The sequence below is a fragment of the Seriola lalandi genome, unplaced genomic scaffold (genome assembly GCF_002814215.2).
Source record: "Seriola lalandi dorsalis isolate HSWRI2012SDOR001 ecotype SW California unplaced genomic scaffold, Sedor1 jcf7180002054720, whole genome shotgun sequence".
Classification (NCBI taxonomy): domain Eukaryota; kingdom Metazoa; phylum Chordata; class Actinopteri; order Carangiformes; family Carangidae; genus Seriola; species Seriola lalandi.
In genome coordinates, this window is record NW_019525273.1 from 81,671 (window position 1) to 96,587 (window position 14,917).

The 14,917-nt window shown below is 41.0% G+C and overlaps 1 protein-coding gene across 1 annotated transcript; it reads left to right on the forward strand.

Annotated features, from left to right (window-relative positions):
- The first annotated feature begins 1,890 nt into the window (after positions 1–1,890).
- On the forward strand, positions 1,891–14,329 carry rhbg (Rh family B glycoprotein). Its single transcript, XM_023424115.2, has 10 exons — positions 1,891–2,250; positions 7,675–7,861; positions 8,764–8,914; positions 8,999–9,146; positions 9,271–9,437; positions 10,856–10,993; positions 11,358–11,491; positions 11,728–11,849; positions 11,966–12,039; positions 13,432–14,329. Exons 1-10 carry the CDS (start codon positions 2,064–2,066, stop codon positions 13,507–13,509), a joined length of 1,386 nt encoding a protein of 461 aa, XP_023279883.1. The 5' UTR covers positions 1,891–2,063; the 3' UTR covers positions 13,510–14,329.
- The last annotated feature ends 588 nt before the right edge of the window (positions 14,330–14,917 follow it).

A 14,917-nucleotide genomic window follows, 5' to 3' on the forward strand; every position in this document is an offset into this window, starting at 1 on the left:
CACCGGCCCAGCAGTTAGTGGAGACGCAGGCTGAGGTCAAGCTTACTTGGGAGCAGGACAGACAGGATGCTGAGCAGACAAAGAGGCTTCTTCTGTGACTGAAAAGTTCTTGGCTGCTGTTTGACGCCTGTGGTCTTAAGTGGTAATAGTTCAAATTCCCCAGAATCATAACAACATTCCTGCCAGTGTGTTCACCTTTCTGAAAAAAACAGGCCATCTCCGCTGATGGAGGAGGCCGATATACAGGTGTGAGTGACATCTCTTATCGAGCTTCAGCAGAAGGAGGAAGAAGAGAAGTAGGAGGAACACGCAGGTATCCCTCAGCCTACTGCCACTACTCTCATTGAGCCTCTAATGTCTAATCACAGCCTTTTCCTAATCCATGTGTTCCCTCCTCAGAGGCACCACCACGCCCGCATCCTCTCTCTGTTGTGATGGTGCAAGACACAGTAAATGGTCTGTGCTGCTGTGGTTTCCTCAACAAGCAGAAACAGCAGCAAATTATGCATAAAGGACACCGCTGCTGTTATTCTTTCTTTTTTATTATCATCAACAAAACCCCTGAAAAGATAGGTGCCAACAATGATTTCACAAAATATGATAAAAACATAAAAATTAAAGGAGCTATTTGTAAGTTTTGCTATTGCTACATAGCTAACGTTAGCATTGGCACCTGTTTACTTACCAGTCCAGAGGAAACATTGCAAGTTCAGCATCAAACTTTATTACTTTACTCACCAAGATGTGGAAAGCAACCCTCTTGTTTTGCTTTTATTTCTATCACTTACTTTCTTGTACTGAAGTTAGCATGCTAACCGGCTAGCTCAGCACTTTCCGATACCGAGTCAATGTAGTGTCCGGTCTGCCCTGAAGAAGTAGCTGCTCGGACGACGTGTTATAAGCTGTTGTCTTGTAAATGCAAAAATGGCTGAACCTCTTGGCAAGATTGTTAAGTAAAGAGCTGTTTATGCTAACGCTAGCTATAGACTAGCCCAAAGGTGGCATCAGGACTTTGGTTTGGTTTGTTTTTCATTTTTACAGATTTTGAATTGATTGAATTTTGTCCTTGCAATGTTTCAAAAGGACTTTCCACCACTTTCACGTAAACTTAATCAGGTGGTTAGCCAACATCGCTAGCAGTGTGGATACGTCTTTGCTCATGCAGTGCATTAGAAGTACCCAGATGATTCACTCAAAACAGTCCAAAAAGTGGCGTAGCAGAAGGGAAGGGACCACCAATGTATTTTCACACTTGTGAAAACAGCGACTGAAGGAGGAGAACACGTTGTTGGCGCGATGGTGGCAAGTCAAGCCAGCAAAGCAGACGGCAGGCGGGAAACAATCACTGTCACGTTTTACGATCGTTATTACCTGTGAGTGAACAACGTGCGAGTAGACTCACTGAAGTTTCCCATTTCAGACACAGCACTTGTGCGTATTCAGGCACATAACTGTTGAGATAGCTGTGTCTTTATTAGAAGGTAATGAACAGAACAGAACAGAAAAGGCTGGGACAAGTCGTGATTAATAGATCATTTATACACAGGCGTCTGACATGGCAGCCTGATGCTGCTAGCTAAGATCTTATTATCCAACATGAGTCATGTGGCATTAAATATTGTCTAGTTTAGCTACTCAACTACTAATGCAACAGGACTAGAATTGTTTAAAGCATTAAAAGGAATTACCAAAATACCAGAAAAGTCATGGATGATAACTTATTACTGATTCTTGAGGTGAGCTCCAGCTCTTCTGTCCACCTTAAAAAGTACAGTAGCAGAGGGGTGGAGCTAAAAACAACCCTGCCTTATTTGTGGAGGAGGCAGGTCCAGTAGGTGTGACCCAGCAGAACAAAAACACACATGTAAGACAGTCCCTGTGTCTGTCTGTGAGCGTCTTCTTCCACCTCCACACACACCCACACACACACACACACACACCAGCCTCTGGTCTCTGCACTGAGGACTCCCCTGGGTGTGTGTGACAGAGACAGAGTGTGTCTAACTTTCTTTGCTGGATCTTTTATTCCTTTCATCCCCAAAGCCTCACCGGGAAAAGGAAACATGACGGACGCAGCGACCAACATGCGGCTGAAGCTGCCGATCACCTGCTTCATCCTGGAGATCATCCTCATCATCCTCTTCGGTGCGCTGGTGCAGTACGACCACGAGACGGATGCAAAGGAGTGGCATAACACCAACCACTCTAGTCACTCTGACTATGACAATGACTTCTACTACCGCTACCCAAGTGAGTGTCCTGTGGATGTGTGGTGTGTCTGGGTCAGAGGTTACAGTGGGGGGTCAGGGCTCGGGGTCAAAATGCTCAAGAACCAGTGGTAGCAGCTTGTGCATTAGTCATATGTAACATTGCCAACTTGATGAGAATGGGTGCTTTAATATAATGCAAATTTTGTATTTTCTTTAATTGACCACAATACAACTAATTTATCCAATTTGTCCTTTATTTAGAAATTAACTACAATCCCCACGACAGCGAGGACTGTAGCCTCTATTTATGGGGCGCCTGCGTAACCCACTGCGCTACGCGACGCCCCTCAAAATGTTTTTAATCCAAAAATCATGTATCAGCAATTCATAATAAATAAAGATGAAAATCTGATTAATCCCCTGAAGACTTAATCCTCGTCTCTCCTGCACACCAGAATAACAGATAAAGCACCAAATATTGCAGTTGTATTGTCATTTTGGCCTCTTGGTTTTTGGGCATGGCCTCACTCATGCATCACTCTTTAGCCTTGAAGAATAATCTCATTTTAATGCAACTTTACAAACAGTTTTTGATGCTGAACTTGACTCACTAACACCATAATCTCACCCTCTTTTACATGCTCCCTCAGTGATTTTATCAGAACTGTAAGTATGCCATGCTTGCATGTTGCTTCACCTCATTTTCACATTAAAAACATTTGTGTTTTTGTATTTAAGTTAAGTGTTAGCACTGTTAGCTCACGTGGGAAATGCTGTACTCTGTGCAAAAGGATGACAAACTGCTGAGCTGCAGTGTTTCCCTAATTGGATGGGTCCCATTCTTTGTGAGTGAACATTTCATAAAGATGTCTTCCAGTCGGCTGCTGTCCCACAGTGGCTGATCCACTGATCGTTAATTTCCTGATTTATATGGATTGATGGTGTAGAAGTAAAAAAAAGAAAAAAGCTTTTTTTTTTTTCTTCACAGGCTGGAGGAGAAACACAGGCCACTGATTACAGTCTGTCACAAGCTCATTACGGCTGCTGCCATAAAACAAATTCTCTCCACTGACACTTAGTGCGAACAAAACATGAAGCTGTTTTTTAGTATTAACTAGGGCTGTCCCAAACGATTATTCTTTAAACGATTAATCTAGCGATTATTTTTTCGATTATTCGACTAATCTAACGATTATTTTTTTTTATTAACCTAACAGTAATTTTATTGCAATTATTTTCCAGTTAGTCATTTAATATAACAATTTGCCCCGTCCAACACACACACACACACAAAAAAAACATATGCCAGATGCACTTTGCAGAGTCTGCAGACTACCACACTGTTGGTGTCAAGATTAAAGTATTCCCAAACTTTGGAGGAATACTTGAATACAAAGGTGCAAATCATTAACGTAGTCAATGACTTCAATTACGTCACCGCGTTGTCCCAGTCCGTGCGCTGCGCTTGTATCCGGGTAAACCAAAGACGATGGATATAAACGGTCCCATTAGAAAGTTACGGTTTTGTTCTATGAACATTTACCCTGTGTGGTTTTACACGACGCGTCGACACTAAAATTCCACGTCGAATAACTTTTATAATCGACAACGTCGATTACGTCGGATAATCGTCCCAGCCCTAGTATTAACTAATCATAACTAATCTTCAGACCCACAATGAATTTATAGCATGAAAATCTATCTTTTCAAATGTATGTTTGAATTTTAAAATGGGATAAAAACATTTTGAGGCACGACGTTATTACTATTCAGCCCTGTTATATTAACTGTACAACTATTTTCTAACAGCAAATTGTGAAAAAACATGACCAGAGCCAGATTACATTTTCTTTTATCAACATTATACAGAATTGATGAATGTTGGGGGCCATGGTTCAGGTGGTAAAGGTCACTGACCCCTGGGTTGGTGGATCAATATCCGGCTTCCCTGAACCCAGACTGTGTCAGGAAGGACATTCGACATAAAACCTGTGACAAATCAAATATATAGATAGTGATCCACTGTGGCGAAAACCTCACATCGGCAGCTGCATCTAAACAACAACAACTAAAACATAAAGAAATAATTAATGTATCTCCAAAGTTGTCAAATGTTAACTGTTAACTTATTTAATTTGTTGCCATAATATCAGCAAGTTCAGTGTTTTTCTGTTGAGGCTTCAGTTCAGGGAAAGATCATTATTACATTTTGCGGAAAAGTTGTAGGTGAAATAGGAGCGGCCATATTTGTTTTTACAGGATTTAATCAAATTACAAACTTCCCCCCATGCAAGACACAAACAAGTACAAGTCCGGTGTGTTGTGCTGTAGGAGTTTGTAAACTGGAAAAAGCCTTGCACATAATCCATGCAGCATTTTTTTCATCCGTTTCATAATATATAAATGTAACATCAACCAGACAGTGTTGTAAATTCACAGCTAAATACAGTTAAAAAGTTACATCTCTGTGTCTCTTCCATTTCCATTTGCAGTTAAAACTGACACGCGTGTTAAATTTACATCAAGTAACTCTCCTTCTCGGCTGTTCCACCTTAACGAATCCACCTTATGTAAGGTGACTGACGGCTGGCGGGCGTGTCTTAACAACTCAGACACTGTCATGAATTCACCTGGATATCTCTCATAGTTTTACCTCAGTGTACTGGACGTGGATCTGTAACTGTCTCCAGTATTTTGAGTATTTTCAGGTCACAAGTAACAAAATATTAATCTGCTGGTGACATAACGCTGATGACTCTTTACACTAAAACAAAAAACTACCAACTCATGCAAGTTGTATTGTGACAGTAGCAGGAGATGAAGTATTTAAATCAAAATGCAGAGCAGTTATCAGGCAGTGGAAGTCGTGCAACAACAGCAGAAATACCAGTAGAAAATAGTCTGTCATCTTCCCTCCCTGTCTCAGGTGTAGGGGTGAATGCTCCCCCCCCAGGCAGAGCAGAGAATAATGGGAATGTAGAGATACAAATGCTTTCTCCTTTCTCAACTATGATGTTTAATTCTCCAGCATGCCAACCGCCTTCCTACAGGCAATTAACTGTAATGTCGTCCCCCACCTTCCTCGTGGCAGCTGCTGAACTTTTCACCTTACAGTGGCAACTAACCTGAGGCTGAACGAACCTGCCTCAGACCGACGCTACAGAGAAAAGTCTGTTAAAGGGGAAATTCAAAGACTGTCTTCTTAAGAGAAATGACAGTAATCGTTAGTTCAGACACCTTTGTTCACTGCCAGTGAAGTAACGTTCATGTTTTCAAGAGGATGAACAGTAATAACTTTGGAGACCCTTTAATTTTTCATCTATATTTGCTCTGTGCTCGGTTTATGACGAAATACCTGCAAAACTAATGACATGTCGCTAAGTAGCAAATGTTAGCATGCTAACATGCTAAACTATGAAAACAAAGCTGGCTATACATCAATATGTTAGCATTGTAACTCTATGTTAGCATGACATTAGCATTTAACATTTATCTGCTGGTTTGGCTGAAGACACTCGGTCTCGGTTTTATATTTTGTCATTATTCACCTTCGTTACAGTTATTCAACTTTAAAAGAAATCCTTTAACCCTGTCTTCCTCTTCCACCTGCTACTTACCCAGCAATCCACCCCGGCTCTTGCTCTAACACATTTTGATAGCGTCACACTGCTTTCACTTTTACTTCTGACACACCTGACTCATATACCTGCCGCCTCTGCAGGACTGTTTCAAGCCTCGGAGGGCAACTGTCTGTCTGAGGTTAGAAAAATAAGATCCGGGCGTGAAGGTCCATTAGGTTTAACGGCTTCAGATAATCTTTAACCTGACACCTTCGCTGTCATGGGAATCGAAACCCGGAGAGATCACCGTCATGTTTCAAGTGCTGTGTGTACACAACCTTCATGCTCCATCCTTACCGCACCGCCGGAGGAGACAATAATAGGGGCAGGACAGGGACAGATATCTGACTGTTTCCATCTCTTTATATGAAGCAGGATCATGTGCATCAAATCCGCTGTTTGTTGGTGGTCATAGAGTCAATGTATTGTCTTTTTCTATATGTTCGTGTGAGATAATGCAAGTGAAAATATGCCTCCGTCTTATATAACAGATTCCCTGAAGGTGATGGAAGAGGCTGCCTGATAGGTCACAGTTTTGAGCCTCATAGCAGAAAAAAATGTTAATTTTAAAGCACATGCAATTGAAAATATGATTAGTGTGTATTTTCTTACTCATTTCACATTTTAGTTTTGTTTTCAAAGTGTCAAAATGACTTCAGTTTCTTTTTCTTTTTTTAAATTTGCACCATAGCAGACACTGCGATTGTTTCTATGTCCTGTTTCAGAGCCTCAACTCAGAAATCCATTTGCACAGATTTCAGTGGAGAGTTTTAATGTCCCATGATGGTTTAAATGAGCTCCAACAGACACACGGTGACTGTGAGACACTTGCTTTGATTGCACGGTGTCCTCCTGGATGTCACCACGCAGTATCTGGGCCAAAATGCCAACGGGGACACTGGCAACACCTCCGGCCTGGGCCGTGCCAATTAATGATCACCATGGCGACAGCAGCCATGGCACAGTGCAATATTGTGTGTGGCAGTTTGGGACAAATAACAAGTTCTAACGAGTTAGAAAGCAGAGTTCACAAATGAGAAACTTCAGATCCATGTAGCTGAAAGTCTTTCACACGGTGGACCAGCTTCTTTTTTGAAAACACAGAGTTATTGTATATAATAACTTAAAGCCATGAGTTTTTAAAAATGAAAACCACTTTTCAGCTCCTCAAAGTTACACTGTGGAGTCCGGAGCTGAACCTGAAGTCCCTGTTACCCTAAGCTTATGTAACTGTGCTCATTCTAAGAGAAAAGGCTGTTTTCAATGACAAAGCCCTCGAGTGACTCAGTTGTTGGCAGCCATCAGCTGTTTTTGTTCACTGAGGCTTTTGAAGAGCAGATATGAGGTTGATCTAAACGACTGATAATGCTGCCAGCTACTTTTTACATCTCTGTTTTTCCATCGTAAAAATTCTTATATGAGAACATTTCTTATATGTCACTGAAAAGTTATATCAGTCAATTAGAGGTGTAACAATTGTGTGGATCAACAAAGAAAGAAAGAAAGACACTTTTTGAACTCAGCTCAGAACTCCAGCTTATCAAATTTGCTGCTTTTCTCAGTTTTATATCACTGTAAGCAGAATATCAGGCACAATTTTTATACATTTTATAGACCAGACAGTTGAACAATTAATAGAAAAAGTAACTGGCAACACCTAAGATTAATCTACTATTTTTTCAAGGCAGCAAAGGGAGCTGCAATCATCAGAGGCAACACCCAGGAAGAGTAAAGTGTCATCTGCATAGAGATTTTGGTTCAATCTGATCGATAGAACTGAAACCTCCAGCCTGTAGAAAACAATAAAGGCCACAAATACTGACAGTGTTTTCTTCACTGTGCAGGTTTCCAGGATGTGCACGTGATGATCTTCATCGGTTTCGGCTTCCTCATGACCTTCCTGCAGAGATACGGCTTCAGCAGTGTGGGCTTCAACTTCCTGATCGCAGCCTTCGCCCTGCAGTGGGCGACACTCATGCAGGGCTTCTTCCACGGCATGCATGGAGGCAAGATCCATATCGGAGTGGAGAGGTATGTGTAAACCATGCATGTATGAATGTACACACACACACATATACACATGAACACACATATACACATAAACAATATACTGAATATGTAAAATATGTAAACTACCTCTGTTTGTTCTTGGCTCTGTTGTCTTAATGACATGTCAAAGCAGGTCCGGTCACACCCTGAGGCACACACACACACACACACACACACACACACACACACACACACACACACACACACACACACGTAAATCAACTTTGACACAGAATGACAATAGCTCAACATGTTGTTATAGAGACAAAAACTTAGTTTTAGACGTACAGTCATCATTAAAGAGAGGCTCAAAAACTAAACTAAAACTAATTACTAATTAACGTAAAGTCTTTTGTCTAGAACAAGACTTGATCCCTTTCTAAGAAACAGGAGCATCGTGTGCTTATATAAGAAGCCGTGACAATTTTACTGTTATCACATGTCGTAAATGGTTTCCAACCTGTGGGCCTCGGCCCCCTAGTGGGCCGTGAAGGTGTTGCAAGTGCGGCTGACAAATCATTTGGGAAACAGTATAATTTTGGTGAAATTTTTTTAAATATAAATAATGATTTTAAACATAAACATAAAAAATATAAAAAAAATAATAACTATAATATATATAGTTATAATAATATATGATATTTAATAACTCGAAGCCAGAACCATGACTGAGAAAACATTCAACTCAGGTAACTCTGTCTGAAGTGGTGGATTTGTAATGACCTAATTCTGCAGTTTCATTAATACAAGCAGTGATTGTCTGGGTTGTCTAATCTTTATTTTTATTGTTATGCACCAAAACACTCACGCAAATTCCTTCTGTGTTGAAAACCTACTTGGCAATAAACCTGATTCTGATTCTGGTTCAACTGTGTCTCTTTCAGCATGATCAACGCTGATTTCTGCACCGGCTCTGTGCTCATCTCATTCGGCGCCCTCCTGGGTAAAACCAGCCCGGTCCAGCTGCTGATCATGGCCATGTTCGAGGTCACACTGTTCGCCGTCAACGAGTTCATCGTGCTTTCTGTCCTGGAGGTGAGTCGGAGGAAACACGCCTCTTCCATCCGCAGCTCAACACAATATCGTACACACCAAAGCTGAGAACTTACTTTGTTCCAGGCCAAAGACGCCGGCGGCTCCATGACCATCCACACGTTCGGAGCCTACTTCGGCCTGGTGGTGACCCGAGTCCTGTACCGGCCCAACCTGGACAAGAGCAAACACAGGAACAGCTCGGTCTATCACTCTGACCTGTTCGCCATGATTGGTAAACATCTGGCACAGCTGGACTTTCCTTTGACAAACAGAATCTTGTCTCAGACCGACAGTTTAAAGTTACAATTCTCTGCTGTTTTTTTGTTTTTTTCCCATCTTGTTGTACCTCCACGTAGGTACCCTCTACCTGTGGATGTTCTGGCCCAGCTTCAACTCGGCCATCACGGCTCACGGAGACGACCAGCACCGCACAGCCATGAACACCTACTACTCCCTGGCAGCCTGCACCCTGTCCTCCTATGGCATGTCCGCCCTCACGGCACACGACGGCAAGCTGGACATGGTGAGGACACGTGGTCATCACTACTGAACTTTATTCTGGTTTCCAAAATCAAATCAATGAAAAACTAGAATTACCTTTGACCTTTAGCCCCCAAAGTCTCCTCGTGAATGTTTGGACCAAATTTGAAAAAATTCCCTCAAATTTTGTGAGGTCACTGTGACCTTGACCTTTGACCTTTGACCACCAAAATCTATTTCGTTCACCTTTGAGTCCTAGTGTATGTTTCTACCAAATTTGAAGAATTAGAATTCGTGTATTCGTGAATTAGATATCGTGTCCACGAGAACGGGACAGACGGACAACCTGAAAACAATATGGCTCCTGCTCCGACTGTCAGAGACATAAAAACAGTAAATGAAAAGGTTAAAGTAAATAAAAGCAGCAGGCGAAATAAATACCCTGACACAGGAGAAACCAGAGGGAAAGAACAAAAAAGGTTTTTTGTAACGTCTTGACTTCCTGTCAGGAGGTCTGATGATGAGTGACTCACCTGGTGGTTCATTCCAAAAGAAGCAAAGTCACCTGTCATCTGAGATCAAGATGGGACATTCCTGCAGAGATGGTAATCAATCAGATTCACTGCAGAGACTTGACAAAGGGAGGGGACATACCATGTGACCTGTTGATAGTTAAGACAAGTCGATCAGCTGATAGATTCAGCTCGTCTCTGATTCGTTCAACCTGTCTGCTGCCGCAGAGTTTAAGAGTTCACAAAGTCTGACGTGATCTAATCTGCGGCTCTACGGCTGATTCAAAGATTTAGAAAACAAAGGCAGGAAAATCCAAAGTAAATAAATAAATTGAGCAAATAATTAATTGAGTGTGTGACACATTTTAACACAAGATTGTTCAGAGCGGGAAATGACAGAGGGAGTTATTATTGTGTGTTTATTTCGCATAATTAATATTTTTTTTGGTGGCTCACATTACATCAGTCTTTGTGTGTTCATCATTTCTCTACACAATATAATTTAGGTGCTTGCAATAAATACGTTTTGCACTCAGAGATTTCCCATCGCACACCTGTGGCTTTGTCGTGTGTCATTGTGCAACGTTACATCAGAAGACATGTGCAAACCGTCACACGTGGAAGATTTAATGTGATATGATTAAGTGCTGAATATTTGTCCTCTGTCCTCTCGTTTGTCTCTTCATGTCCCTTCATGTTCCCCAACCAGATACCAAGAGAAGTCTTCGGTTGACTGTTCAGTTATACTATATAAGGTTTAAACGATGTTTTAAATCTTCCTCTGCAGAGCCAGGAGTAAAACTCTGATGGTTGTGGGTTTAAAACTTGATATGAGTTTATAGGTTCAGTGCAGCAGTGATTTACAGGATCAAAGTTCCTCTGCAGCTGCAAAATGCTTTAATATAATAATAAAAAAGCATCTGGAATCTTATACTTTTCCTCTCTTTAGGTCCACATCCAAAACGCTGCGCTGGCTGGTGGCGTCGCAGTGGGAACAGCTGGTGAAATGATGCTGACTCCTTTCGGCTCCATGATTGTGGGTTTCTTGGCCGGCATCATCTCTGTGCTGGGCTTCAAGTACCTCTCAGTAAGGGCCATTCAGCATTTTACCTGAAGATTTTCTCCTCAGTCACAAATACCTACACTTCTGTTAGAGCTCCGGATCCTTTCTGCTGTGAAATCTAATACGAGCGTGACGCTAACAGGCATTTTATTACTGTAATCGGACCTAATACAGTCAAGCACAGATATCACATTTAAGTATCACAGAGGAGACGTTTGAGTGGCTTCAGTGTGGGATTTGATTTCCACTAAGAGCCACTTTTATTAAGACGTTTGTGTTCATGAAACTATAAAATGTTCTTTAGTTTATGTAGAATTTCCTCCAATTTCAACCACCAAACCGACACAACCTCATGATCAGTGTCTTCTTCTTCTTCTCCTCCTTTCAGCCCATCCTGGAGGACAAACTGAAGATCCAAGACACCTGCGGGGTTCACAACCTGCACGGCATGCCCGGCATCCTGGGCGCCATTGTGGGAGCGATCGTGGCCGCTTTGGCAACTGTGGACATTTACGGAGACGGGTAAACGTTTAAACGCACTGATTTGTAAACTACACCCTGTAAGAGTGTGTAAACAGGAAGTAGAAGCAATGTCAGCCTGTGGCGTGTGTGTGTGATGAGACGCAAACCATCCTGAGTTTCCACATTTTTCTTCTTCAGGGTGTTTGAATGAGTTGATCTCTGTCAGGAATGTGTTTATTCACAGATTCTGTGTGTGTGTGTGTGTGTGTGTGTGTGATTGTGTGTGTGTGTTTCAGTTTGGCAGACGTGTTCCCTAATGTGGCGAATGGAAACGTAGAGGCGTCTTACCAAGGGGTTCGTCAGATCATTTCCCTCGCCGTCACCCTGGGCATCGCCCTGCTGGGAGGCCTTATTGTCGGTAAGTGTGCCCCCCCCCCCGGAGAAAAACGTACATTTCTGTGTCACCTGCTTCTGGTCACCTGGACTCTGATTTGACCTGCTGTTAAACGATAACTTCTTTTCTTCTGGCGTCAGGTTTCATTTTGAAGCTGCCCATCTTCGGCGCTCCCCCTGACACCATCTGCTTCGAGGACAGCATCTACTGGGAGGTGAGTTTGATTCAAATGAGACGGTGCAGGTGCTTTATTTGGAAGGCTGTAATTTCTGAATAATTTCCTGCAAATTTCCCCTGAAAAGAAAGAAAACCTCTTACACAGAGAAAAAAAAGAAAAAAGGCAGAGTTCATGCAATTAATTAATAGAATAACTGTGAGAGTCTTTAGTCAGAGCTCCGCAGGTCAGCTGATCCCCAGGAAAGCACATGACACGACATACTGTATATGAAGAATAAAGTTTCCAATAATAAATCAGAGCTGAATTAATATGTATTTGTGCTTTAATGGAGCCGTTCTTTCAATAAAAGTCTGATCCTCCCTGTAATTACAACCAAATTACAGAGTCCTGAAAATCATAATGAAATTAGAGACCCGTAATGTAAAGTATCTGACTTAAAACTATATTCTACAGGTTCAACTTTTCCTGATAGTTTCTCTGTAACGTTTACCGGGCAGAGGCTTGTAATTTAGAAACTTATTGGTTCGATAGTAATAGTCTTGTTGTCTTCAGGCAAACGTACAATACAACATATATAAAGAGGAAAAATTAATGAATATTTATTTGCGTTTAAATGGAGCAGATCTTTATATTTTCCCTATAATTAGGAGTAAAATTTAAGATTATTAAGATTTTATGAAAATGTAAAAATTATGATGTTGACACTGTTGTTTGAACTGAAATAAAAAAAAGTCATCATTAATCCATAAGATGGCGCCGTCGCACCAGCAGTCACATGTCAGTGACTGTGACCACGTTGTTAAGGCGGTGGCGCTGTCTGACCACCAGGTGGAGCAAATTCACCTCCACCTCAGTGTGATGAGGCAGGTGGACTACAGGAGCACAAACCCTCCTGGATGATGTCACACCTTTTCTCTTTGGCCTGACGTCATGCTAGATTTTTCTCCCACAATGCAATGGGACACATGGATGTGGCTCATCATGCTTTTGATCCTATATCTATATGAGTACACTGTAGGTGATCAAGTGCACATACTGTACATACACGTGCCTATAATGTACATGCAGTACAACCACATGCAGATTTATGGCTCTTTTGAGATTTATCACATAATTTAATTTAAAATAGAATTGATTCATTTGTAAATAAATGTGCAGAACATGAGCTTCAGTTTGAGAGATTAAAGATAAATAAGGATAAAATCTACATTTTAACATTTTAATAAAGAAATTATTTCTTTTCTATTTTTACTATCAGTCTTTTTTTTTGTAGTAATATTTTATTGATCCTCTGTCCTCTGTTTGCGTCAATGACATCAAACAATAAGTCATTTATTGCTGTTGTTTCCTGTCCTCGACTCCAGTTCAGCTTTTTGATAAACATCTGAATGAATCATGAAAGCGTCTCGCTCTGCGTTTCTGTCTCAGGTTCCTGGAGAGGAGGCGGCTCATGACGACCAGTTGACCACTGTGAGGACGGAGGAGGTCGAGAAGCTCAACTGCTAGAGGCATACACACACACACACACACACACACACACACACACACACACACACGCACACGCACACACACACACACACACACTCTGAGGTTTTAACATCCTAGCACTTGAGTATTACACCCTGTAGGTTGTAAAAAAAAAAAAAAAAAAAAATTTAATTTACCCCCATGTCAACTGCTAAATGTTTATTTTTAATGTGTAAAAACTCACAAATTCACTCTTTGTTTTTTAAATCCTGGGGGGGAAAAAAAAAAAATCACATTTTCAAAGGTTATTTTCTGCCTCGACCACTAGAGGGGGATGTAGAGCTGCGTTACCCTGGACCACAGGCCTGAGAGGAGGCTGGAGATGATGTGTCTATTTCATGAAAAATGCTGTCTAATTGTCCCCTAAACCGGGCCAAGACACGGTTACAGAATTTAGCCAGAGCCGAACCAAAGACAGAATCCTTCAGAGCCAGAAACCCTGGAACAGAAAATTAAAAAAAAACAAAAAAAAAGGGTTACATGTTCAGAGTAAAGCAGTTTGGTTTTTACTATTTCCTTTATTTTAAATAAAGGATTTTCATGTAAAACAATACACGAGCATAATAATGTTTTTTTTTTAAATGTATGTATTATCTCCTAATAGTTTAGGTTTGGGATTTTCAGTGATTTTATTTTTAATATTAAACTTCGTTAGAATAGAAATTCAATAGATTTTCAAATTGGCCCTAAATGTATTTGGTAATAGCTGCGTTCACTGTTTGACACAATTGTTCTGTGAATTGAAAGTATTTTGAAACGATATTGGATTCCTTTTCACAAAATAAAATGTTCAAATGTCTCGTGTCTCATTTGATATTTAACATTAAACTGTTTGTATATTGTTTTATAATGAGGGCGGATGAAAAGTGGGATAAAAAACCAGTGACATGTAGATCATTATAAATCAAAAATCATCATTAAAATAAACAAAAATTTACATTTTCAATAAGGAATTGATCAATTAATACATTTTTTCTCGCTGTTTAGAATATTATAATGATTTGGTAATTTTATAAAATGCAGGAGAAAGGCAAGTGGCTCTGCAATCAAGTCAGTGCTTGTTGTGATGAAGGCCAGTCATCATTAGTCCTTATTTTTTCTTGAAGGCTTAATGACTGTGTAGCAATCACGGAGGAAGGGGTTAATGCCTCAGATCCAGATGGGGTTTGTCTCTGCGTAATTAACACACTTTCACTTTCAGGGATCAAACAGCCGAAGGAAGCGAGCGTCCTTGTTAGATACGGTCTCCTCGGGGCCTGAGTATGAGGGGTGATTAGTGCCACTGAGGAGGAGGAGGAGGAAGAGGAGGAAGCAGCATCATCAACAAATTACTCTGTTAAACAGATCTACTAGGAAAACATTTTCAGGGCCTGTAACGCTGCTTTGT

Coding starts and splice junctions, on each gene's coding strand:
- rhbg (XM_023424115.2), top strand. CDS start 2,064: ATGACGGACGCAGCGACCAACATGCGGCTGAAGCTGCCGATCACCTGC. Junction 2,251..7,674: donor CTTCTACTACCGCTACCCAA/GTGAGTGTCCTG, acceptor TTCACTGTGCAG/GTTTCCAGGATGTGCACGTG. Junction 11,850..11,965: donor GCTGGGAGGCCTTATTGTCG/GTAAGTGTGCCC, acceptor TTCTGGCGTCAG/GTTTCATTTTGAAGCTGCCC.